The sequence below is a fragment of the Pezoporus occidentalis genome, unplaced genomic scaffold (genome assembly GCF_034315485.1).
Source record: "Pezoporus occidentalis ecotype Australia unplaced genomic scaffold, CSIRO_AGI_Poc_V1 ctg123, whole genome shotgun sequence".
NCBI classification, from domain to species: Eukaryota; Metazoa; Chordata; class Aves; order Psittaciformes; family Psittacidae; genus Pezoporus; species Pezoporus occidentalis.
In genome coordinates this window covers 1,761,451-1,787,101 of record NW_026913027.1, presented here as the reverse complement: position 1 = coordinate 1,787,101, position 25,651 = coordinate 1,761,451, and the positions used below count along the sequence as shown (strand labels likewise).

The following is a 25,651-nucleotide window of genomic DNA, read 5'->3' as shown; positions in this document are numbered from 1 at the left end:
TCTGTCTCCATTGCTACCATTTAAAACAGCTTCCTTGCCTTGACTTTCATCTAAGAGTTCACCAGTCTCCTTGTAATGTCCCCTTCACCCTTAACTCCAACATTGAATTTGTATGGCAAAAACACCCAGATCCACGTAGTTGCTACTTGCTGTAGTTGTAATCTGAATAGGGAGTAAGTCAAAAGATAATGGAGTAACGGTGAGGTTAGTATTAAAGTTATTTTGCTTCCTCTTCACCGTCCTTCTGCTTAGGTGTTATGTAGCCTTTGAACTACATCATGAGAGAATTGCTTTAGAAATCTCACAATGCTCTATGCCAATTTAATATTAGCCAGTTAATCTCTATAATGCTATCTTCGGAAACTGTAAGAAAAACGCAAAAGCTAAGGCAAAAAATTGTAGCTGCCTGTTTATTATCATGATGACTGATGCAGTGGAAACCAAGATGTCTTTATGCTTTCATTCAAAAAATAACTTCCTCAGGCAAATGAAACACTAAAATTGGCAATGCTGACTTAATCTCTCAAATCTGGCGTATAGGTCTGTACTTCCAGTAAACCTGGTGCTAGCCAGCAGATTTTACTTCTATTTTAAAACCACATACATTGTAATTATGTTCTCCCTAGATTTTCTCTTAATTAATTGGAAATATCGGAAGAGTTAATTAAAAATACAAACCTTATTTGATTCTATATCAAACCTGACATTATGATCTTTTTATCTACAAGGCAAGAATTATGTGGGATCAGAAGTCTGAATTATTCATGATAGTTTCCAGCCATTTTTTCCCTCCTCCTTTATTCAGTGTAGAATCTTATAAGCTTTTCTTTCAGTCAAGGTGAAAGCAATATTAAGTCTTGGAAAAGAAACGTACCAAAGACATGTAGCTCTGTGAAATCCTTGTCCTGTAATCCTGGCTTTCTATTCACCGTCACTATTCAATATCCCACTTTCTGTGTAAGCTTCATGATGTATCAGCAGTTGATGAGATTTATTTGTTATACTCCTGTTTTTCTTCTTCATGAAAAAAACTTTATCCATCCCTTCACTTCTCTAGGAGTAACACTGATGTTTGTGATTGTGTCTGCTGGGCTCGCTAATTCAGCAGCTCCATTCAGGATATTGGACAGTTGGTAGAGGGTGGACAGTGAGGGAGGAGGAAAGCTGTACTTGTTAAAATTTAGGACAGCATGTGTAGTGAATTTTAATAACGTTAAGATCCAGTTAAATACTTATGAACTAACGTGGTTGATTTTGTGAGTAGAAATATACTGGCAGGTCACTTCTGAAAGATGCTTTATGAATTAAAGCTTGACTATAGTACATTGGACCTCTGTAAGGGGCTAAACAGAATTATTTCTGGTCATTCTGGAGACATGACAACAGATGAGATGCAAGTTGGGTCTGATCTATACTAATGAGTCCTGCACTTCCTGTTTGCAGTATTGCTCCTGATGGCTGTAGCAGCTCCATCTATGTTTTTCTTACAGGCTCTGACTTCATCTGTCATGGTATTCTTCCTCTTAAACAAATACATTTCTATAAGGTTAAAAGGACAAAGAGTATTGTTTTTATATTCTTTGTCTCTAACCTTTTAAAAGTAGATCACTGCCTTTAAGGTGAAATTAGAAGGTATAGAGAATTCAGTATGCAAATAGCATGTGTACCAGATGATCTGAAGGGAGCCTGCACATTTCCATAGAAAACAAATGTGAGTGTAGGAAAGCAGATGCTTTCTACCAACAGAGTGTACATACAGTTCTCAAGAGGACCTGAACAGCAATTTCTTTCCAGACTGCTGGAAGTATGCAAATTTCTGCAGAATTAAATGTGAATTTAAAAGAAATGGCATCTGTTAAGGACAAGACAACCCAAAGAGGCAGTTGGGAACTAAATAATATAATCAAGATCTTTAACAGGCTCAGCAGTATGTATAAAGTCAATGACTCAAGTGTCACCTGTCTTTAGCAAAAACGTAAGTGGTCATGTTGAAAAGCTGTCTCTGAAGAGTATGGCATTTGGAGTGTTTATCTGTGACTGTGAAGAAGGACATTAGTATGGTGTGGGGTTTTTTTTTCAGATGATTCTCCATCAAAAAGCGTCATCTGTTCAGTTGAACTGCTCCTAGGATATAGTCAGTGATGCGCTTGTATCACCAGCATTATGTTTGCTATTTTTGACTGCTAGTTTAGCCCAGTAAGTCTAAGTAGGTTTGATTCTGTCTTGACACATGCGTAATCACCACAATTATTAATTTAAAGTCTTACTGCTGGACATCTTTCGAGCTGATGGCTGTGGGACTGGATGAATGTTACTGACGTTATTGTCTGAAGGCAAGGGAATAGTGCTAAATGCAGTAGCATGATTTTGCACAAGGGGTATTGCTGGTGAGCCAGCAGCCAGCTGCATAGGCATGGGAGGTGTGGGTTTTTTCCTGCTTTCTGATAAAGCACACCATTACTGGAATGGGGGCAAACACACAGGATGGCAGAATTCAGGTTTGCCAGGTGGTTCTGCCTCCACTCTTCCCTGTTCCCCCCACAGAATCCAGCTGCTCAGTTCATCCTGCTGCTTTGTTGTGTCTTAAAGATTCCATTTAATCACTCCATTTTCACGGAAGTGCCCACATGAGGGCAGGGAGGGCAGGAGACGTTGATTTAGGAGAATGTGCAACACACACTTGGTAAAAATTTTGATGAAACCTGTAAGGTCAGATGTGTCTGTTTAGATGTTCTGGAAGCAACACATTTTCAGGCCTTTTGAAAGCTGTCAAAAGGCAGTAAAGGTCACTGCTTATAATTTTAGGAATTTAACTTCAAGCATTCATGTATGACAAGGCTTGACCAGGGTTCTCATGGCAGGAAACCCTCTGTATGACCTGGAGCCTACCAAGCCCCACTGTACTGGTGCACTTTCATAAACACAGTGAGTGTCTGGGCTGTCATCCACCTCTCCTCTCATACACTCCACAAACAAGGAGCAAAGTAAATGGGTTTACTGGGCTGGTAGGTATAGTGTTACAGAATCAAAGACTAGTTAGGGTTGGAAAGGACCTTAAGATCATCCAGTTCCAACGCCCTGCCATGGGCAGGGACACCTCACACTAAACCATGTCACCCAAGGCTCTGTCCAGCCTGGCCTTGAACACTGCCAGGGATGGAGCATTCACGACTTATTTCAGAGCAGAAATACTTGAACTGATAACTAAAAGTAACCTAGTCGGCAGGGGAGACACTGCCATTGCAAGGGTGAGTTTGCCAGGTAAGGTCATCTCCACAAGCAGAGTCTTCTCGGCACTGTGGGTTATTCTTCTTTGTACTCTGCCCATGTGTTTTAAAGACATCGTGTCTGTAAAGACACAGATCTGTTACTCTCGTGCAGCCCGTGGATTGGGCATAGAGGATTATCAAAATGTGTATTCTCTGGCTGTTTTTTCACTACTTAAGAATCTGCTTCTTACAACTGAATAATTTGTAATTTTTTTTCTTCACACAGGTTGTAATCCTCGGCAAACATTCTAGAGGCTATCACTACATGTTAGCTAATCTGGTAAGAAATTGTCTTCATTACAAGCATAGCTAAATTTTAAAGGGTAACATATTCTGTTCAGGTTGTGGCAACTTTAATCAGCAAAAGAGGAAATGCATGGGTGAGTTCTTGGTTTTTGAGAAATTACTTCAGTAAATACTAGAACTGGTAGGTTATAGTAATTTGTACCCCATTATGGCCTTTCTTTTGTCTAAGAATCTCATATCGTCTACTAATTTTAAAATAATAATTTAATTATGTTTTCCACTGATCTGTATCCTCATAACCAACGCTTGATAAATCAAATCATCTACGTAACGTATTTGAAATATAAGCACCCCACAAAAAATAACTGTAGCATATTTGTGTATAAAATAAGTGATTAAAGGCTGCAAATTAGAACAGTTCCATCAAGTAAACCAGGCAGGTTGTTTAGCTGTTCTTTTGTATTTCAAAGTGTAGGGTTGCGCCTGTGCATGTGTTGACCTACCAGCACAAGACAGTACATTTTTGTCTGTATTAGAGCTTCTTCTGGATTCTGGAATTGACTTTTAGAGATGTTTATGATGCCTTTGAAACTCCATCTGCTAGAGTTCCTTAGATAAAGGGTTGTATTGAAATTGATCCTGGAGCAAGTCTAGTTCTTGGGTTCTGTGTGAGTGGAAAAATGTTCCTCCAAAATTCTCACTTTCAAGTTAGCAATCCCATTTGCTAGCAGATTCTCTGTATCCATGTTTTGGTGTGATTAAAGCAGAAAAGACAATTTTTAAAATAGCCTTATTTATGTGACTTTAAGATGTATCATTTTGACTGTATGACTTTAAGATGAGTCATTTTGCATTATAAGAACCCATCATGATCTTACTGATGAGTGTATGCATAGAAATACAGGGGTTCTTATTCTAGGTTGCCTTTTAGCATGTGTAACCATTGACGTTCAGAGAAACATGACTGCAATCAAGTCACACTAATCAAAAAGACACCAATTTACTGCTTCAGGTATAAATAACAACAGAGTGGCAGAGAATCATCCCTTATATTTGCAAGTAAAACGCTAAGGAATGCTGTGATGGAGAGCTGCCTCACAAGAGGCATGTGCTTTGCCTCCACAGAACAGTATGGGTGTTGAGTGGTATTCTGCTCCAAGCACTGAATCTTCATGTGCACTTTGCTGTATAAAAGGGATTGAGGTCTTGGACCTTTCACCATGATGAAGAGAAGAGTGGAAATAGTACTTCAAGTTTCTCCACTTTCTTCTTTCTGACCAGTGGATATTACGTACAGCATTGCCACCACACAACAGGGCAGTTTTCTATTACAAAGGTCTGAACAGGTTGACATTTTAAATTCTATTCTATGCCACTGTCACACTCCCAATTATGATAATAATTGTCTTCTAGGTAGAATATTTTCAGCTAGCAAGAGGGAAATTAATGTTTCTTTTGTGCTACACTTGTAGCAGGTAAAATTGAGCCTAGGAAAAGGGGATTCTGATGACAATGATTCTTGTTTTCTACATGTGTCCTCCCAGGGTTTCACAGACATTGTTCTGGAGAGAGTAATGCATGGAGGTGCCAATGTTACTGGATTCCAGATTGTTAATAATGAAAACCCGATAGTTCAACAGTTTCTACAACGCTGGGTGAGGCTGGACGAAAGGGAATTCCCTGAAGCCAAAAACTCACCATTAAAGGTATTTATTTTACCGTGACAGTGATGATGATGATTGTACAAGTTGCTTTTAACAATTATTTGAAGTTTTTTAACCCCAGATGCGTGCATGTGTATGGTACAGACACTTCATTAGAATACATTGCAAAATTCACTGTACTTCCAGAAGAGAGAAAGAGGCAGAGGCTGTTAGTTGGACAGGAGTGCCCAGTGTGGTGGGGTTTCCTCAGGGGCAAAGGCTTGGTCTTGCAAATTCTGTTGTTGTGTAGTGGATGTAAAAACTTCTAACTTGGACTTCTTAAGTTAGTCTTGGGGGGTGGCGGCTAGCTAAGTTAGCTTCTGGACGCAAACTGTGGGTTACTAGGCCATTTTAACACTAATAGAGAATTTCATGTGCAAAATGAAGTAGCTTTGGATTCACTGAGAAGCTGCTGCCACCTCCTAGGCACTGCTGACAGTTGCCTTCATAATCTAACCCCATATTTTACACTACTGTCCGTTACTTAAACACTCTGGATATTTTATCTCAAACCAATAAAATTGTCCTGATTTTTTTTGAATGAAAGTCACAAGTTCACAAAAACTGTTATAGTCGGGGTGAAGTGAAGGCTCCTGTTATTGGGAGACCTGTTAATATCTCTCCCAGGTATTTTTCTGCCTAAGCATCTCTATAGTAGAGGGGGACACTATTCACTGTCATATAGAGACATGAATCAAGGGTACTCTTCCAGTGATGGAAATCATTAAATCTTCTAGGACCACCGCATATTATTAATATTTCTATTACATTCTTTCTTCCTCTTTTGATGAGGCCTGTTCTTTTTCATCAATATGCATAGGTGAATAGAACCTGGGGCTGGTGGTGGATGAGAGGACCTTGAATTCTGTCACTCTTAGAAGTCCAGTTCTCCACATCATATATACTAACTGTCTCAGGGAAGCCAAACCTGTTGAAGAACCATGGCTATGATGAGACAGTTCATTTCTTTCCTTCTTGATTTGGGAAGGACTTGTGCAAATTGATGACTGGATTTGGAATTCAAAATTACTCTGACAAACTGGAGTAATGTCTTGATTTTAGTGAGACAAAGGTCAGGGAAGAATAAAATGCTAGCTAGGAAGGAAAAGTCTAGTCCAGTCTGATGCATGGTGGGGGGCATACCAGGGGTAGGTGGTAGCACTGTGTTGGACTACAGACAGAATAGGACCTGGTTATGAGGTTCTGCTGCCAGAGGCCGATGCCATTCAGAGGCATACGTTTCCATTCCCTGAGAGCAAGTAATTTCTGTGGGGGAGGAGAATTATCTTAATCCCACACCAGCCCACAGCCTTGCTGGCATTTCAGAGGAAGCAGAGAAAGGCAAACAGAGGCCCACAATGCTCGGATTAGTGTATTGTTCCCTGTTGATTAGGACCTAAGCCTGCTTTCTAAACCTTTCTAGCAGTGATGCAGAAGTGAAGATAAGTATCATACTGATCTTAAAAGCTCTGAAATATATAAAGGTAACCTAGGAAGATTTTATTCCACTTAAAAGCAATTTACCTTGAGGGAAAAATTATTTTCTACCCTTAGAAAACAATTTTAAGTATATGGTACAAACACAAAGATTACATTATGTTTCCACGAATGTACCACTCATTACAGAAACGTGCAGAGTATTTGTCAATCAGACAAAAAGCATATTTAAAAATTGATGTACAATATTTTTGATTAGGAAATAAAATTGCCTAGAGATTAAAGCCCTGATGTTTAATTTATTCCTTATTTTATCAGCCTTTTCCTTCTCTCTCTCTTTCTTCTCTTTGCATGTTCATGCATTTATAAGTAGAATTCAAATAAAGTACAAAATTAGATAGCTCTCTTGGCATGACTTGGAAGAGACTGCATTAAGGTTACTGACAATTGACGCAGTCTACTGAAAAAATTATCAGCGTGTAAGTTTTATGTAGTGCTAGATTGGACAGCTATTACAAGATTTTTCTAATACAAGAACAAATACCTTAAAATTATGGCCTGATTCTATATTGTGTGGAATCTGACATATAACCTTTGTTAACTTACTAGAAGAGGAGAGGATGATCATTGCAAAGCATCACAGAAAGAGGTAAAGATGGGCAGGATCAAAAAAGTGCTTGTGCTTAAGTACAGTCAGAGCAGGGTGATACAGTCAGAGCAGGATCCACACTCAGTAACTGCTGTCATTTAAAACTATGTAAGAATGTCTGCTGTAAAACCTTCTTCACAGTCCTACCTTTGCACTTTTTTTTTATCAGATGTGGTTCTCTTGATGTGTGCATGCAGACACACCTTGTTCTGTGCAGATTTCCTAAGGCAAGAGTTTGCAATAAGATAATACACATTTTAAAGAAATACAGAACACCAATTGTACTACTCTGCTCTACAGGATAGCATTAACTTCTGCTGAATTTGATAAGTCTTATCCACAAAGAGAATAGCGGAACATGCAGTTGAAACTTGGATTTCCGCCTTTCTAATTCACGCAGTATCTTCTGGCATTAACTCCAGCATAAGGTTCATCAGGAGCCAGGAGCATTATGGTATCAAAGAGACAGCCAAGGGAAGGGCAGCTGCACCAACACATGCAGATACCCCTTATATTCTTTTTTTCTTCTCTGCATTCCCTTACAAACGCTGTTTGTAAGAGGGGGTTTGAAACCTGGTCTTACAAACTGAGCATGTTCAATTGCTCTCAGTATGCACGTGTTGAAACGGTATCCTGGTGTGCTGTAATGCCGGTGAAAACCAAAGATGTCATATGCAGAGCCTGGTCCACTGTAGGAGGGAAGAACTTTCAGCAAACACATAAATGTGGAGAAAAACCCACCTCCATGTCGCTTCATAGGTAAATTTTTGCAATTGGGAGGTGTCGCTAGACACATACAACAAGCAATGGCTGAAGTTGACAGTAACATGGACAAGTAGTTAAGGAGTCTGAGGGGTTCTGTTGAAGAGTTGCTGCTACACAAATCTTACTGCCCTCCTCAGAGAAGGCAGATGGGGAATTCCCAAGGGGATGTAATGCCTAAAGTGTGTTTTGTGAGTACTTGCTTGTATAGCTGTCTTCTGTGAAAAGTAATCTGATCTATTCTTTACCACAGATGCTACCTGATCAGGACTGTGGTCCAAACAGAAATGATTTATGTTAATTTCAATTCAAAACTCTCTTGGCAGTCTTGTTAAAAAAAAACGCTCCAAACAAAAACCAGTATGAGCTCTTCTTTGGTATTGGTAGCAGTATGGGCCAGCATGGAATTGCAGACTTTGGTAGTGACATCACTTAGATAAACTTGCTTCCAATTAAATTTAAACTTTATGCAACTATAAACTGGCTTTGTTATTTTGCTGCTAGATGCTATCCAAAATGAAAGTATTTTTACTGTGTTAATTGAAATAGATGGAGTCGATAAGCTACATAAAATATCTGTGGCAGGACAGAGAGCAAGAAAAAGGGCTTGCAAGCATGATTCCTCTAAGAGTATTTTAACAAAGAGAAGGGCTAGGCCTGATAAACCTGGGCAGTACTAAGGTTGCAGTTTGTGACCATATTTTATTTGCATCAATTTTAGTATACATCTGCACTGACCCATGATGCAGTCCTAGTCATAGCAGAGGCTTTCCGTTATCTCCGAAGACAGCGTGTGGATGTCTCCAGGAGAGGTAGCGCTGGAGACTGCCTGGCTAACCCTGCAGTACCGTGGAGCCAAGGAATTGACATAGAAAGAGCACTGAAAATGGTAAGGGCAAACACACTGGCTAATGAATGTTTATATTCCACAACAGCAGCAATTCTGCTGGGACCGAACTGCATCCTTCTCCATGTACTCACACAAACAGCTGCAGCTCCTAAGGAAAAAGAAGACAGAAAGAAAAATCTTAATGACAAAGGATGTATAAGATACACTCAAAAACCAAGTTAGATCTCAAAACTGGCCAAAATCACATCCCTCTGGCACCAGTGCAGCATCTGCCTGATTGTCTCCACCAGGGCACCTACAGTGTGACTCCCCTGTAAAACCCAAGCTTCCCATCAGAGTGAGCACGAGCCATTTTGCAAACAAACATGTATTAAGGGTTTCTTAAAGTCAGGCTGAGCCTGCAAATCTGACTAACAGAACTAGACTGGGATACCTGTATTTATGGACTTAAGCGCATGTATGAGGTGTTGATAATTAGCTAGTGGAAAGCCAACTCAGATTGGTTTAAAGCAGTGGAAAAAATGTTGTTGGTCATAGCAATACTGCTGGCTTTCAGCACCAGGCTGAACCTTGACACAGTTTAGCCTCAAACCAGTTCTGTTTCCTGGCATAACTTTGCACTCAGCCTGATTACCTTCTGCATGACCTATTTTTATCCCTAACACGAGTTATTGCATGGGATTCTACCTCACTTATGTCTCTGATTTTGTTGGTTTTTAACTCTTCTTAGACTGCTATGTGTGTTAAAGCAACAGGAAAAATTGGATAACATTTCTGTAGATATAAGAGATGAGAATATGTCCTGCTTTTGATCTGGCTCAAATAACTCTAAAAGAAACCTGTTAGAATAGATTATATTAATGCACGCATAGAACTGCAGTGAGTTACATCAGAATTAAGGCCGTGTTAGGTATAAACAAATCCTAGGTCAGCCTTCAAACACTTAGCTTAATTACTGCTTCTTCTCAATTACCAAATTGGAAGGATTATATCAGAAGGCTATAATGCGTTATAGAAGGTTATAGTCAGATTATATCACTCGTAAGACTGAGATAGTTCGGTCTCACATTGCCAAAGCTCTTTTTATGCAGTTATGTCACTTCCTAACAAATGCCTTAACTACACATTCCCTAATGCTAATTAAATTCAACCTTCACAATAGTTAAAGAATTTGTACTGTCCATTTGAATTTAATTACAAGCAAAACATAGAACTCCTCCAAATGAGACATGAGGTGTTCTTGTCAACAAAGAAAACCAACACCTCTACAAGCGCTACCTCAGATCAATCATTCCACACTGCCTTCCAGACCTCCTCCTGTCCATCACACTCTCCCTGGATTCAGGTAATGATCTTGAATCTTTGCTGGAGAAAAATTCTTTTATTTAACAGCACTTCCTCTCCACTCTGTAGCTACAACTCAGATGAGAGTATTTTTTCCAAGACATCCTTGGAATACCCTGTGCCAGCAGAAGGTTCAGTGCCACACTCTAGTCATCCCGCTGGCAAAAGGGAAATGGGCATTACCTGAGTCTGCTTCCCTCCAGCCTTGAACACTCTGCCTGTCTGTATTTCTAAAGCTGATTCTAAGACATCAGAACGGCAGCAGACCATTTACCTGAGCAGATCTGGGCAGTTATAAATTGTCACTCCATTTGTGCTTGCCTCCACAGGCTCCTGCCAGGAGCATTCTGAGTCCTGGTGAGCTTTCCTGCCTTGGTGCAGCCACGTTTTGGAAAGTGCTGAGTTTCCCCACCAAAAATAGAAATAAATTATATTTGAAGTCAAAAGGTGTCAAGTGCACAATGCTTGTGTCTCAGTACACGTCGGGGTGAAGCCAGCCTAACAAGCTGTGCTGAGACTGCTGTGCTGAGGTAGCCAGGCAGCTTCCAGCAGGTGCCAAAAAGCAGGCACAGCAACTCACATCTGGCTGCAAATTCATTTACTCTGTCCACAGCTAATGAAACCTCTCGGGCAAATTTGGCTTTCAAAGTCCCATTCACCTCTCTAGCTTCCTGGAGACAGGAATAACTGACATGTTCTTCCAGACCCCTGAAATGATATAAAACTATCTTAAGAAAGGTTCAAACCCACTTACTGATTAAAAAAATCATGCTTCTTATGTGTCAGTCTGACTTTGGCTCACTGGATAATATGGGGTCCAAGGAATTTTGGCTGGTTTTATGTAGCCTTGTCTACCGTAACGAGTTTGATTGCACCACTTCTAAACCATAAATAGCAGATCAGTCACCAGTCCTGAAGAGCTTCCTTTGACTAGACTTCCATCACCTCTTCCTGTAATTTCTACAGCATTTTGCTAAATATTAAAGCTAATTTACCCCTCCTGAAGTTTCAGACTGTTACCCCTTCTGCCTGAGATGACAGCTTGTCAGTGTTGATAAGTGATAAATGGAAATATCTCACCCTTTCATACAGGGAACCAAGGAAGATTTTTTTTCTTTGAAACAAAGTACTTCATACTTCCTGTTAAGATGATTCATGTGAGTAGGTAATGATAATGACTTACCGTCTGTACACCCATCCATCCAGATTGAGACCAAAACTCCATAAGCAGTAGAGACAATTGTCTGTGCTCATTCAGAGAAGACATTCATGCCTTTCTCCTACGCTGGGACTGATCTTAAAATAAAGCACTTCCCGGAATGAGCAATGCTACAGGATTCTGGTACATATCACAAATCAGTACCACATTGTGAGGGGTTTAATGGCACTGAACTGTTGCATGTGCCTCACTGATACTCCCTTCTGTATCTGTGAACCCGGTGTGATTAAGCATGGAAGAATCAGTCTTTCTTATATTTAACATACCTGCAGATCTAATTTCACTTAAATGCAGCTCACTGCAGTTGTGAGTCACCAGCTGAGTACTAACTATCAAACAGAGGAGTTAGATTGTTTCTGTTATGAAGAATGCAACTGACTGTGTTAAAAACGCTACAAGCCTCTTAGGTAAAACTTATGCTAGAGCCAGTGGGTTCCTGCAAAATGTAACAAAGGGAAAAATAAAGTGAATCTTTTATTAAAATGTTTTTTTTTCTATTTATTCCCTTAAGGTGCAAGTTCAAGGAATGACAGGGAACATCCAGTTTGACACCTATGGGCGGAGAACAAATTACACAATTGATGTGTATGAAATGAAAGCAGCTGGATCACGGAAGGTGAGTTTCAAGATATGCATCCTGATTTCACATCTTCACAGATATTTATTCCAGCAAAGTAATGAAACTCAAAAGTACTACACAGGCCCTGTAATAACAGGGCCCTGAGGAAACCCCACCTTCTCGCTGTCTTTGTCCCAGGAACCTCGTTCTGTTCTGTTCCTGGGCCAAACCACTCACCCTGGTTAGTATCTTCATCGGTTTCCATGTCAACTTCAGACTTCACTTTTTCCCCTAAAACCCTTCTGGAGCTTTTCTGCTACCAAGCACAATACCTGCTGTCATGGTCCTGTGCTCAGCCTTGTCTCCTTAAATTCTATTCCATCTTTCCCTTCCCCTCCACAGCAGGTCTCAGAGGCATAGCAAAACAGGAGCCTATGGATTTTAGAAACTTTCTGAAATGAACAGAAAATAAGTTTGGTTTCAATTAGAATTTGCTACTCATTCTCTTGTCTCCTAAATAAAGTACAGACCCTAAGTGGGTGTCCTGGGTTCCGCAGTAGCAGTCATGTTTTTCCTTTGTGTTAACTGGTACAGTGCTGTGTTTTGACTTCCAGTTTGAGAACAGTGTTGGTGAAGCCGATGTTCTCGGTTGTTGCTAAGTGATGTTTACCCTGACCAAGGACTCTGTGAGGCTCATGCTCTGCCAGGGAGGAGGGGAGGCTGTGAGGAAGCAGAGACGGGGCGCCTGACCCGGGCTAGCCGGGGAGGTATTCCATACCACAGCACGTCATGCCCGGGGTGAGGGGTAACTGGGAGTGACCCGGAAGGACAGGGGTTTCCGGGTGGAGCTCGTTTCTCTTGGCCGGTGGTATCGTATTCTCTTCCCTTGTTATTTTTCCCTTATCATTGTTGTAGCTGATAGTAGCGGTGGTGATTTGTTGCTGGACTGTTTTTGTCTCAACCCGTAGGAGTTGCACTCTCTCGATCCTCCTCCCCGTTCCTCCGGGAGCGGGGAAGGGGAGAGCCCCGGTGCGGGGAGGCAGGGGGGGAAGACGGACACGGACCTCGATTGTTGTCAGCTCGGCACCACTCACTGAGAGTGAGTGAACAAGCTACCTGACTGGGTTTAAACCACGACAGTTCTTTTTGGCGCCCAACGTGGGGCACGAAGGGTTGAGATAAGAACAGATCTGACTGGATTGATAGTCACTCGTCACAATGCTGATTTATTGGCTCTCAAGGTTGTTCCTCTTGATCTCACAGTTTCAGTATATGATATCTTACGTCCATCCGGTACTTGCTGTATTAGTGTTTTTCAAGTATGGGGCTTGGGCTAAGGTTTTTATCCCATTGTACTTTATGGTAATGACTTGTAATACAATAGAATCATTGATCATGAAATTGATCTGGCTTATGTTCCCAGTGTGGTCACCACCTTTATACTTTGGGAGGTATATGATGGAGGTGCTTAGCAATTACACATCTTTTTTCTCCTTCTCAGGTGCTCAACCTGGGAAGGAGACATCCTTTTACCCTCCTAGTCGTCCCCCCAGACCATTTACATTTGAGAGTTTTGAATTTTTTGAATGGCCTTTTAATGCTGTTGAGACTTGTTTGCTGATGGTGATGGGAATCACCATGCTAACACGCATACAGAGTGTGTTTTACCCACTACTGATTTCAGGAGTTAAGCAGATTCAGGTTTGGGTCTTGTCTGGGGTCAAACGACGATGTAGGAGGACCGAGAGATTTTCCCTGAGGCTGGACAGCCATGAGTGGCAGGGTGTGTGGGATAGTATGGGCAAGTATCTAGGTCAGTGGGCCCCTCCAGTACTTTGGAATTTCACTACTGAACAACTGCAAAATCCAGAAGAATTAGTAAAACACTTAAATGAGGTGTGTGGTCATTCTGGCCATACCAGAGATGGACAAATCATGGCAACGTGCTGGGGCTTGGCCTATGCTTACAGGGCCTTGTTCAACACTATCCAGCACCTTCAAAAGGAAAAGAATGTCGGCGGATCTGAGGGCAAAGCAACAGTCGCTACTCAAACTTTGGCTGCAATGAACAGCACAGCTGTCCCAGTGGCAAGTACAGCAGCTGCTCAAACTTCAACTGCAACAGACAGCGCGGTTACCCCAGCTCCAAGCACAGTAGCTACACCACCCCCAGTAACAAGTACAGTTGCTACTCAAACCACAGTGATAATCACTGCAGCCAAACCAGAGGACCAATTCGTACCAATATCAGTTGCCCCTGTACGCAAGAGAACAAGCAAAAAGGAGGCAAAAAGGGTGAAGCGAGATGAAGAACCAATGAATTCACCACCCGGTCCAGAATCTGATCAGGAGTCATCATCACATGACGAAGAAGAAGAAGAAGAGGTAACTTCTCGACCTCGGACCTCAACCGAGCTGCGGAATATGCGAAAAGATTTTACCCGTCAACCAGGGGAGCACATCATCACCTGGTTACTCCGATGCTGGGACAATGGGGCTGATGGTCACGAACTAGAAGGTACAGAAGCCAAGCAGCTGGGATCACTTGCTAGAGAAGGGGGAATTGACAAAGCAATTGCAAGAGAGAAAAAGTCCCTCAGCCTTTGGAGGAGGCTCTTGGCAGCTGTGAAAGAAAGGTTTCCGTACAAGGACGATGTTACGAGTCGTTCGGCCAAGTGGAATACTATAGACAAAGGCATCCAGTCTCTGAGGGAATCGGCCATCGTAGAGATGATCTATCACATCAAGCCGAATAACGGGGATACACCTATAGATCCAGATGAAGTTGAATGTACACGACCCATGTGGCGAAAACTTACACGGAATGCACCGTCATCATATGCCCATTCATTGGCAACAGTAACCTGGAATGACATAGTACCACTAACAGTGGATGAAATGGTTCATAAACTCCGAGAGTTCGAAGACAATCTCACCCCTTCCATCATCTCAGCTGTGAAAAAACTGTCCCAGGACATCGAACAATTGAAGGACAATCTATCTGATTTATCCGGCTCCTCACGTGTACCAACACACGTCTCAGCTATTAACAAAAGGCGTCCTATTGTTCAAGAGAGGAGATACAGGAGATATACGCCACGGGGTACCCTATGGTTTTACCTGCTGGATCACGGAGAAGACATGACAAAGTGGGATGGAAAACCTACTTCAGCTTTGGAGGAACGGGTGAGTGAACTGAAGAGGGGAGCAAGGGCCAAGACTGATCGTCCCATGAGAGCTACGGCTTCAGTCTCTGGTGATCAGTTTCCCAGATGGAGTGGAAGAGCTGATTTCACTCCAGCTCCTGTGATAAAGAAGAATAATCCCTTTCAACACGACTTAAGTGTCCAATGCTGTGACGACTGTTAGAGGGGCCCTGCCTCCAGCCAGGTGGAGGTAGGGGACAATCGGATTTACTGGACTGTGTGGATCAGATGGCCTGGCACATCAGTCCCACAGAAGTATAAGGCTCTAGTAGATACCGGTGCACAGTGTACCCTGATGCCATCAAGCTGTCAAGGGGTGGAACCCATCTATATTTCTGGAGTAACAGGAGGATCCCAAGAGTTGACTGTGCTGGAGGCTGAAATCAGCCTGACTGGGAGGGAATGGCAAAAGCACCCTATTGTGACTGGTCCAGAGGCTCCATGCATTCTCGGCATAGACTACCTCAAGAGAGGGTACTTCAAAGACCCAAAAGGGTACCGGTGGGCTTTTGGTATTGCTGCTTTGGAGACTGAGGAAATTGAGCAGCTGTCCACCTTGCCTGGTCTCTCAGAAGATCCCTCTGCTGTGGGGTTGCTGAAAGTTGAAGAACAACAAGTGCCAATTGCGACCACAACAGTGCACCGGCGGCAATATCGCACCAACCGAGACTCCCTGATTCCCATCCATCAGCTGATCCGTAGACTGGAGAGTCAGGGGGTGATCAGCAGGACCCGCTCACCCTTCAATAGCCCCATATGGCCAGTGCGAAAGTCTAATGGAGAATGGAGACTAACAGTAGACTATCGTGGCCTGAATGAAGTCACACCACCATTGAGTGCTGCCGTACCGGACATGCTAGAACTTCAGTATGAACTAGAGTCAAAGGCAGCCAAGTGGTATGCCACGATTGATATTGCCAATGCATTTTTCTCAATCCCTTTGGCAGCAGAGTGCAGGCCACAGTTTGCTTTTACTTGGAGGGGTGTCCAGTTCACTTGGAACCGACTGCCCCAGGGGTGGAAACACAGCCCTACCATCTGCCATGGACTGATCCAGACTGCACTGGAACAGGGGCAAGCTCCAGAACACCTGCAATACATTGATGACATTATTGTGTGGGGCGATACAGCGGAAGAAGTCTTTGAGAAAGGGAGGAAAATAATCCAAATCCTGCTGAAAGCCGGTTTTGCCATAAAACGGAGTAAGGTCAAGGGACCTGCACAGGAGATTCAATTTTTGGGAATAAAATGGCAAGATGGACGTAGACAGATCCCCACAGATGTGATCAACAAGATAACAGCAATGTCTCCGCCAACTAATAAGAAAGAAACGCAAGCTTTCTTGGGTGCAGTGGGGTTCTGGAGAATGCACATCCCAAATTACAGTTCGATTGTAAGCCCTCTCTATCATGTGACCCGGAAGAAGAATGATTTTAAATGGGGCCCTGAGCAGCAACAAGCCTTTGAGCAAATTAAACGCGAGATAGTTCATGCAGTAGCCCTTGGACCAGTCCGGACCGGACCAGATGTAAAAAATGTATTGTACACTGCAGCTGGGGAGAACGGTCCTACCTGGAGCCTCTGGCAGAAAGCTCCAGGGGAGACTCGAGGTCGACCCCTCGGCTTTTGGAGTCGGGGATATAAAGGATCTGAGGCCAGCTATACCCCAACTGAGAAAGAAATACTGGCAGCCTATGAAGGGGTTCGAGCTGCTTCGGAAGTGATTGGCACTGAAGCACAGCTCCTTCTGGCACCCCGGCTGCCCGTGCTGGGCTGGATGTTCAAAGGCAGGGTCTCCTCTACACATCATGCAACCGATGCTACATGGAGTAAATGGGCTGCACTAATTACACAACGAACTCGAATAGGAAATCCCAGTCGTCCAGGCATTCTAGAAGTCATCATGGACTGGCCAGAGGGCAAAGATTTCGGAATGTCACCAGAGGAGGAGGTGATGCGCGCTGAAGAGGCCCCACCATATAATAAACTGTCAGAAAGTGAAAAGCAGTATGCCTTGTTTACTGATGGCTCTTGCCGTATTGTGGGAAAGCATCGGAGATGGAAGGCAGCTGTATGGAGTCCTGGACGACAAGTTGCAGAAACTGCTGACGGAGAGGGTGAATCGAGTCAGTTTGCCGAGGTGAAAGCCATCCAGCTGGCCCTGGACATTGCTGAACGAGAAAAGTGGCCAGTACTTTATCTCTATACTGACTCATGGATGGTGGCAAATGCCCTGTGGGGGTGGTTGAAGCAGTGGAAGCAGAGCAACTGGCAACGCAGAGGTAAACCCATCTGGGCTGCTGCACTGTGGAAAGATATTGCTGCCAGGGTGCAGAACCTGGTGGTGAAGGTACGTCATGTAGATGCCCATGTACCCAAGAGTCGGGCCACTGAGGAACACCAGAACAACCAACAAGTGGATAAAGCGGCTAAGATTGAAGTGGCTCAGATGGACTTAGATTGGCAACGTAAAGGTGAATTATTTTTGGCCCGGTGGGCCCATGACACTTCAGGCCATCAGGGCAGAGATGCAACATATAGATGGGCCCGTGACCGAGGGGTGGACTTAACAATGGACACTATTGCCCAGGTTATTCATGAGTGTGAAACATGTGCTGCAATTAAACAAGCCAAGCGGTTAAAGCCTCTTTGGTATGGAGGACGATGGTTGAAGTATAAATATGGGGAGGCCTGGCAGATTGACTATATCACACTGCCACCAACCCGCCAAGGCAAGCGCCATGTGCTTACCATGGTGGAAGCAACCACCGGGTGGCTGGAAACATACGCCGTGCCCCATGCCACTGCCCGGAACACCATCCTGGGCCTTGAGAAACAAATTTTGTGGCGACACGGCACCCCAGAGAGAATTGAGTCAGACAATGGGACTCATTTCCGGAATAACCTTATAGATATTTGGGCCAAAGAGCATGGCATTGAGTGGGTATATCACATCCCCTACCATGCACCAGCCTCTGGGAAAATCGAACGGTACAATGGGCTGTTAAAAACTACACTGAGAGCGATGGGTGGGGGAACTTTCAAGCATTGGGATACACACTTACCAAAGGCCACCTGGTTGGTCAACACCAGAGGATCTGCCAACAGGGCTGGCCCAGCCCAGTCAGAACTGTTACATATTGTAGAGGGGGACAAAGTTCCCGTGGTGCATATGAAGAATTTGCTGGGGAAGACAGTCTGGGTAATTCCTGCTTCAGGTAAAGGCAAACCCACTCGTGGGATTGCTTTTGCTCAGGGACCTGGATATACTTGGTGGGTAATGCGGGAAGATGGGGAAGTCCGATGTATACCTCAAGGGGATTTGATTTTAGGGGAAAACAGCCAGTGAACTCAATTGTATGCTGTTGCCTGCTGTGTAATGCTTTTATAGCCCATCAACTAGATGTCTCCAGGTCACCAGCGACTGGCCCTGACTTCCCTCCAGCCATCATCCCAACAGAGAATGAACTTTGAACATCATGGACCGAATGGACTCGGCAGCATTATAGGGATTGGTCCATGCACTAAGAAAATGATTTTTCCTCTTGGTCTGTATGTATATGGATGTATATATGTGGGAGAGCGATGGTGTATTGAAAAATGTGGGATCTGAGCACGACGTGAATGGTATGGAATAAGGGGTGGATAAAAGAACTGTCGTGGTTTAAACCCAGTCAGGTAGCTTGTTCACTCACTCTCAGTGAGTGGTGCCGAGCTGACAACAATCGAGGTCCGTGTCCGTCTTCCCCCCCTGCCTCCCCGCACCGGGGCTCTCCCCTTCCCCGCTCCCGGAGGAACGGGGAGGAGGATCGAGAGAGTGCAACTCCTACGGGTTGAGACAAAAACAGTCCAGCAACAAATCACCACCGCTACTATCAGCTACAACAATGATAAGGGAAAAATAACAAGGGAAGAGAATACGATACCACCGGCCAAGAGAAACGAGCTCCACCCGGAAACCCCTGTCCTTCCGGGTCACTCCCAGTTACCCCTCACCCCGGGCATGACGTGCTGTGGTATGGAATACCTCCCCGGCTAGCCCGGGTCAGGCGCCCCGTCTCTGCTTCCTCACAGCCTCCCCTCCTCCCTGGCAGAGCATGAGCCTCACAGAGTCCTTGGTCAGGGTAAACATCACTTAGCAACAACCGAGAACATCGGCTTCACCAACACTGTTCTCAAACTGGAAGTCAAAACACAGCACTGTACCAGTTAACACAAAGGAAAAACATGACTGCTACTGCGGAACCCAGGACAGTGGGATAGGTGCCTAGCACCCTGTTATGGAAGGAATTTAGAGCAGATTTTCAAAAATAATGATGTAAACAGGGTTTCAGGAGAATTGAGAGAAGAGTCCATGCAGCCAAGGCATGTAAATCCCCCTGATTTCACCTGGTGAAAGATACCTAACCTGCTCAGACACCACTGAGAATCCTTAGACTCTTCTGCACATACTTGACAAGAAAACATCTCTGGACATGGCTTAGCCATTCAGCTAGGTTTATAGTGCCAACAGCAGTGTTACTTCTGTGTTATGCAGAAACTGATGTAAGCCCGTAACAGTGTAGCCACAGCACCATGAACATCAGCCCAAGCCAGCTGACAAATAGCCAGCTCATGTTCACCGAGGGTTTTGTATCCCATACTGAAGATAATGATGTGCCTGCATTGCTAATGATATCTGGGCATCCACTCTGAAACTAGCTCAGGCATGTCTGCAGGGACTGTATTCACTGTTCAAACCATGGCAGGATATGGATAAAAATGATAAAATCAAAGGATTTTACTCAGAGTGCTGTGCAGTTTAATTTCTTGTCTGTAGTGTGTTCTTATGCTGTAGGTGCATGAGAATTTATTCCACAGGCACCATGATGATGTGAATTTAGATAGAGGGAATTTAATACGCATTTTCACTTAGAAATGGCTTGTATTTATTTAGGGGTCTGCTTGAGAGCATGATTTCTTCAAAGAAATTAGATTAAAGCTAAAGTAGTCCTTCAATGGCAAGAATGTTGCATAAGTGTTACGAAGCCCTATCTTTTGAGCTTGCTGTTGCAAGTTCATGCACCCGAGTCCTTGCAAACATATACAGTGAGGTAACAATCTTCATTTTTATAGGTTGGTTATTGGAATGAATATGAAAGATTTGTGCCAGCATTAGATCAGCTGCCCTCTAATGACAGTTCATCTGTGGAGAACAGAACTATAGTAGTCACTACCATCTTGGTAAGTTTTATGTTCTTAGTGTGTTTGTGCTTGGGAAACAAGACACGTGTCTCCTGAGGTGTGTTAGACACCTTGCCAGGAGGGAAATGTTGAATGCTATGTGACTTCAAGTGACTGAAAAGTTCAGTATCTTCCAGAGATGTACTGAGGGCTTGACCCTGCAAACTTCTCTGTGTATCGATAACCTTATTCACATAAGGAGCTCACTGAGCTGAACACTCTGCTGCTTCTCAGACACTTGAACTCAATCAGATGTCTCACAGAAGTTATTATGCATGTATGTAATTGACTGCAGGATCTGGCCTTCCTGCTATAGGTTCAAATCTTGCACCCCTCACTCAGGTACAGCTCCTGTAAACTCAGCACCTGTGGACTGAGTAAGGGTGGCCTGTAGAAGCCTGTAGAGAACCGGAGCTGCTCTAGCACTGGGTGAAAAGTGACCTATACCTGTGCAATTCCAGAGGAGTAAAGCTTTTCCTGTGTCTCACAAACAGCAGCATGTGTGTCTGTCCCAACGCCTCTAGCAGATGTGTTATGTACAATATTGTTTGTGACTTTTATGGCTGTTACAGTTCTACTAAGCATGAACCAATTTTATGCTACTTCCTGAAGCACTGTATTTTACACTTTTATGGATTTAGTGAGATATAATCAGAATTTCAACTAGAATTTTCCAAGAAGGCTAAGGGAATTTAGTTGCAAAAATTGCTGCTTCCTAGCTTCCCTTAGGCTGCTTTGAAAATATCTCCATCAGAGCCCCATTCTAGGCCACTGGGGCCTTAGGAAATGATTTTGATGGTACAGGTGTTGGGTATGTCAGTTCTTTAACACCTGAGTTATTACTGCAGTGGTGCTATTTGACTGTCTAATCAGGCCTAATCCTGCAAACAGAAGTGTAACTTTGTTAAACTGGAATAGTCCTGTTGTCTTTAGTGGGTCTGTACTAGGAACTAAATCAATGGTATGTGTGGCTGTAGGATCAGACAAGAATTCTTGAACTGCAAAAGCCTGTCTTTCTAATTGCTGTACCAAAGCAGGAAATACTGTAAATACTTGCCAGTAATGTAGAGGATAATAACAGCTCTTATTTTGTATGTTTTAAAGCTGTATTTTACATTCATAGACTTTTGATCTTTTGTTTCGAAGGAATCGCCATATGTAATGTATAAGAAAAACCATGAACAACTAGAAGGGAATGAGAGATATGAAGGATATTGTGTAGACTTAGCTTCTGAAATAGCAAAACATGTTGGAATAAAATACAAACTGTCAATTGTTGGAGATGGGAAATATGGAGCTAGGGACCCTGAGACTAAGATATGGAATGGCATGGTGGGTGAACTGGTCTATGGGGTAAGTTTCTCTTAACCTTCATTTTAATGTTCTTTATCAAAAGTTATGCTGAAAGTTAATAAACTGCAAAATAAAGATGATTTGTTTGAATACCACCTTTTAAATTCTAGGTATTTCTTTGCAGTGCTACTGTTGTAGTTTACATTTCTAATCATTTCGTTGCAGGAAAGTGTCACTTTTTTACTGCTGTTCTCCAAATCAGAGTCCATAAAATGTTAAGAAATGGCATTGGGCAAATTTCAAATTCTTGTCTACAGCAGAATTTTTATTTTGCCCTTCATAAACTGCTTTTGCATTTGCCATGTTTCCTTTTCTCTGTCAGTCTTGGAAGTGCTGGTAGGGTGCCCCTCTCATTAAAGTTCTGATGCTATGATGCTAGCCCTTGCTGGATCACTGATGTCAGTTTGTGTTTGACCAGAGACTAAGGACTCAGCCCCATGGTTGGGTAAGAAGCAATGCAGGTGTGAAATTACCCACATTCTTTTTTGCTTTAAATGCTGGCTTTAAAAAACAACTGTCAGACAAAAAAAAAAAAAAAAAAAAAGCCCTCTAATTCATTGCATTCATCTTTATATTTCTACCCTGGGTGTACATTGCTTTGTTTAGTAAGAACAAAAACGGTCCAGAATTGCCATTTTAGAAACTTCTTTGAAAATGAGAATTTTGGAATACAGATAAACCAGATGGAAGGAGGAGAAAATTGGCTTTGCAGAAAAGACTTTACAAGCTGATATTTCATCTTCTTTTTTTTTCCCCCAAATGGTGATGAGATGATTTGTGATTCCGCCCAAATCTTTACAGTTTATTTTTAACAAGCTCTGCTTTATTAAAAATATCTGAGCAGGAGCGAATATTTCAGTTGCCTCCTTTTGTTCCATAGCTGAGTGTAATTTCTAAAAGTCACCTCAAAATTTCCTTGGGATAACATGTCACGGTTCTTGCAAAATGTTTGGTGAGATAATTCCTTCCAAATGAATCTGGCTTTTTAAAGTAATTGCTAGATTTGCAGAAGTTTTCTTATTCTGGCTCAGTGAGAACAAGTTGATGTTTTATTCTGGTAAATCCTGATGCCTTATTACATACTTGGTAGCCTATTTGACTCCAAAATATTTTATATAAGCAACAATGGTTTTGTAGTATTGCATTAAGGGGAGGGTGGGAAATCTGCTGATAGAGAAAGTGAACGGGGGTCTGGACCCCTGTGTTATATCTTCTCTTCCCTGTTGCACTGAGGTTTGATATTATGCAGATATCTGAACTCCCATGCCTTAATTAGGTGATTTGGGAAACTGGTTTTACCTCTTTTAAAGACTACAAGAGCATTGATAACCTCTGAAGCAAAGGTTTAGTTTAGTTCCAAGCAAATTACACTGCAGTGGAAACCTAAACCCTCAGTTTACCTATATGTGGTTCAAGAAATACCAAGAGTATTAGCTGTAATTGAGTCCTTTTGATATATTTGCAAGTCACAAGCCATGAAACAGCTTATTCACTTAAAAAAGTAATCATACTATATGCAAAAGGCATGACAAAATAGAATCTGAAATTACTGCTAGGGCACAGAGACCATCTACACCAGAATAGGAAAGGTGTGATACCGGCCACTGCCTCTGGGACTTGGGCCAAGTAAGATTAGCCTGTGCAGTTGCTGTACGATGAAAGATCCATCTGGATAACAGGCAGCAAAAATGATCAGAGGGCTGGAACGCTTCTCCTGTGAGGAAAGGCTAAGAGACTGGGGTTGTTCAGCCTGGAGAAGGCCCTGGGGAGAACTTAGAGCAGCCTCCCAATACTTAAAAGGGACTCATAAGAGAGATGGAGACAGACTGTTTAGCAGTGCCTGTTGCGATAGGACGAGGCATAATGGTTTTAAACTAAGAGAGGGTAGATTTAGACTAGATTTAAGGAAGAAATGTTTTACATTGAGGGTGGTGAAACACTGGAACGCAGGCTGCCCAGAGAGTTGGTAGCTGCCTCATCCCTGGAAGTGTTCAGGGTCAGGTTAGATGGGGCTTTGAGCAACCTGGTCTGTTTGAAGATGTCCCTGCTCATTGCAGGGGGTTGGACTAGATGACCTTTAAAGGTCCCTTCCAGACCAAACCATTCTGTGATTCTATGATAAACAAGTTGGTTGCAGCTGCCTTTTCCACAGCCTCTTGGAAGGAGCCTTGCTCAGAGAGCTCTGCCTCCTTCGCGTTAATCAGCCCTAGCTACTTCCCTTTGACCCAGCCGTGCTGGTTGACCTTTCCCCACCAGCAAAAACGAGCCTCGCAGGCACCACAGAGCATACCTTAAAACAGCCCCTAACCCACCCCACCACTGTAATTTTCTCCTGCAAAAAATGTCTGTTCCTTTGTATTCTGAAGCCCAGTTTTCATCTGTGTTTTCTCATTAATGAAAAACAGAAGAATGCTTCCTTCTCTGACCCCCAACAGCTCCTCTTCTCGTGCTGTGAGCTCAGTTATGGAAGCTCTTCACTGCAGTGCTCAATTATTCAAAGGTCAGATGCATCCCTTGAGGTTTGACTGTAGACCCAGGTTAATGCTTACAGCCCAGTGCTGCTGAGCTAGCTCCCCATCCTGCAGAGCTGAACTTCTCAGCTGGCAAGCTGCACAGAAATCCACCTGGCTTTCTGTAGGCAAGAAAGCAGCCCCTGAACTCTTAAGTAGAAACCTCACCAGCCCTCCAGATCCTTTCCCAGCTATGTGAGCAAACACCACCAAATACCCTTGGCCTCTTTCTCTATCTGTTGAGAGGGGGCTCTGTACCACACTCACAAGGATGTGCACAAAGCCCTTTGAAGATGAAAAGTGCTCTAGAAGTGCTAATTATTTGGAGCGAGTGCCTCATTTACGTGCTGACTTTCCTTTACCTCTCAGGGGCTTAAAACTCTATTAGGGAGCTAAAACTGTATGTTATCCCTGATGCCCCCGTGAGCCTTGTCTTAAAAAAGTGACTGTCATATTTGGCTCCTCTGGATTCCATTTTGGGAAGACAAGAGGGAGATTAGGTTTTAAATGCCTTTATTAGCATGTATGGAAGAGAGGCATGAGGGGGATAAAAGGGGCCTGATTGGTTTTGGTACCAGTTATCCAGAAGCTGAACTGAGTTGTGGCAGAAAACACAGTCTTTTAGATTGCGTTTGTCTCAAGTGATAAACAGAGGCAAATGCAGCATTCTCCTGACCCACCAACCTTCTCACCACCCTGGCACTGCTGGGAAGCCTTACCAGGCCTTTTGTGCTGTGCCCTATTTTGCATAGCCCCTTGCATACAACTCATTCCTAAAATTGCTCTTGGGCAGTCATAGGAAGTGAGTGGCTTGTCATTTTAATGCCAAAACCCTCATTAACTGTAGTTAATGTTTCATTCCTGACAGTTCATTGTTACTGTCGCTCTGGCTTCCTGTGGGATGTAGTGTAGAGTCAGGAGAGAAAGTGCATCCAGGTCCTCGCAGCCTCCAGACCACTGCATTGTAGGGCTCCAAATGGCAAGGAGGAATGGAGGGGACTCGGTGTGTGCCGAGCTGTCTCTGAAGCAGCAGGGGTGCTGTGTCACAGCATTGCAGGTCCTGAGGCTGACCAGCACAGCCCTGGCTCCAGTGTTTGTGCCTGGAGGTCTGCATTAGCTAGGTTAACTGGAACAGTCCCAAGAGGTGCACATTACCTGGGCATAAACACACTAAAATACTTCCCATTAGAAATTCCCCCTCCCCTGTCCCATATCACATCAGGGCTGGTTGGAGGGTGTAAAAGTCTGCTGTGCTATAGGGCCCCCTGAAGTCAAGGACAATCTCAGCTGGCCCTCTTGGACCGTTCCTTGTGGCTTTGCA

General features: G+C 43.3%; 1 protein-coding gene across 3 annotated transcripts in view; it reads left to right on the top strand.

Moving 5' to 3' along the window:
* GRIA3 (glutamate ionotropic receptor AMPA type subunit 3) overlaps window positions 1–25,651 on the top strand; it is a 153,637-nt gene that overhangs the window by 79,349 nt on the left and 48,637 nt on the right. For all 3 annotated transcript variants that reach the window (XR_009962548.1, XM_062607471.1, XM_062607470.1), the window contains exons 5-10: window positions 3,496–3,549; window positions 5,060–5,221; window positions 8,788–8,955; window positions 11,991–12,095; window positions 20,360–20,467; window positions 21,614–21,820. Coding sequence is in view for 2 of the 3 variants with exons in the window: in XM_062607471.1 (XP_062463455.1) it covers window positions 3,496–3,549; window positions 5,060–5,221; window positions 8,788–8,955; window positions 11,991–12,095; window positions 20,360–20,467; window positions 21,614–21,820 (804 nt within the window). In the remaining variant the exon portion in view is untranslated. The remainder of the gene's footprint in view (window positions 1–3,495; window positions 3,550–5,059; window positions 5,222–8,787; window positions 8,956–11,990; window positions 12,096–20,359; window positions 20,468–21,613; window positions 21,821–25,651) is intronic.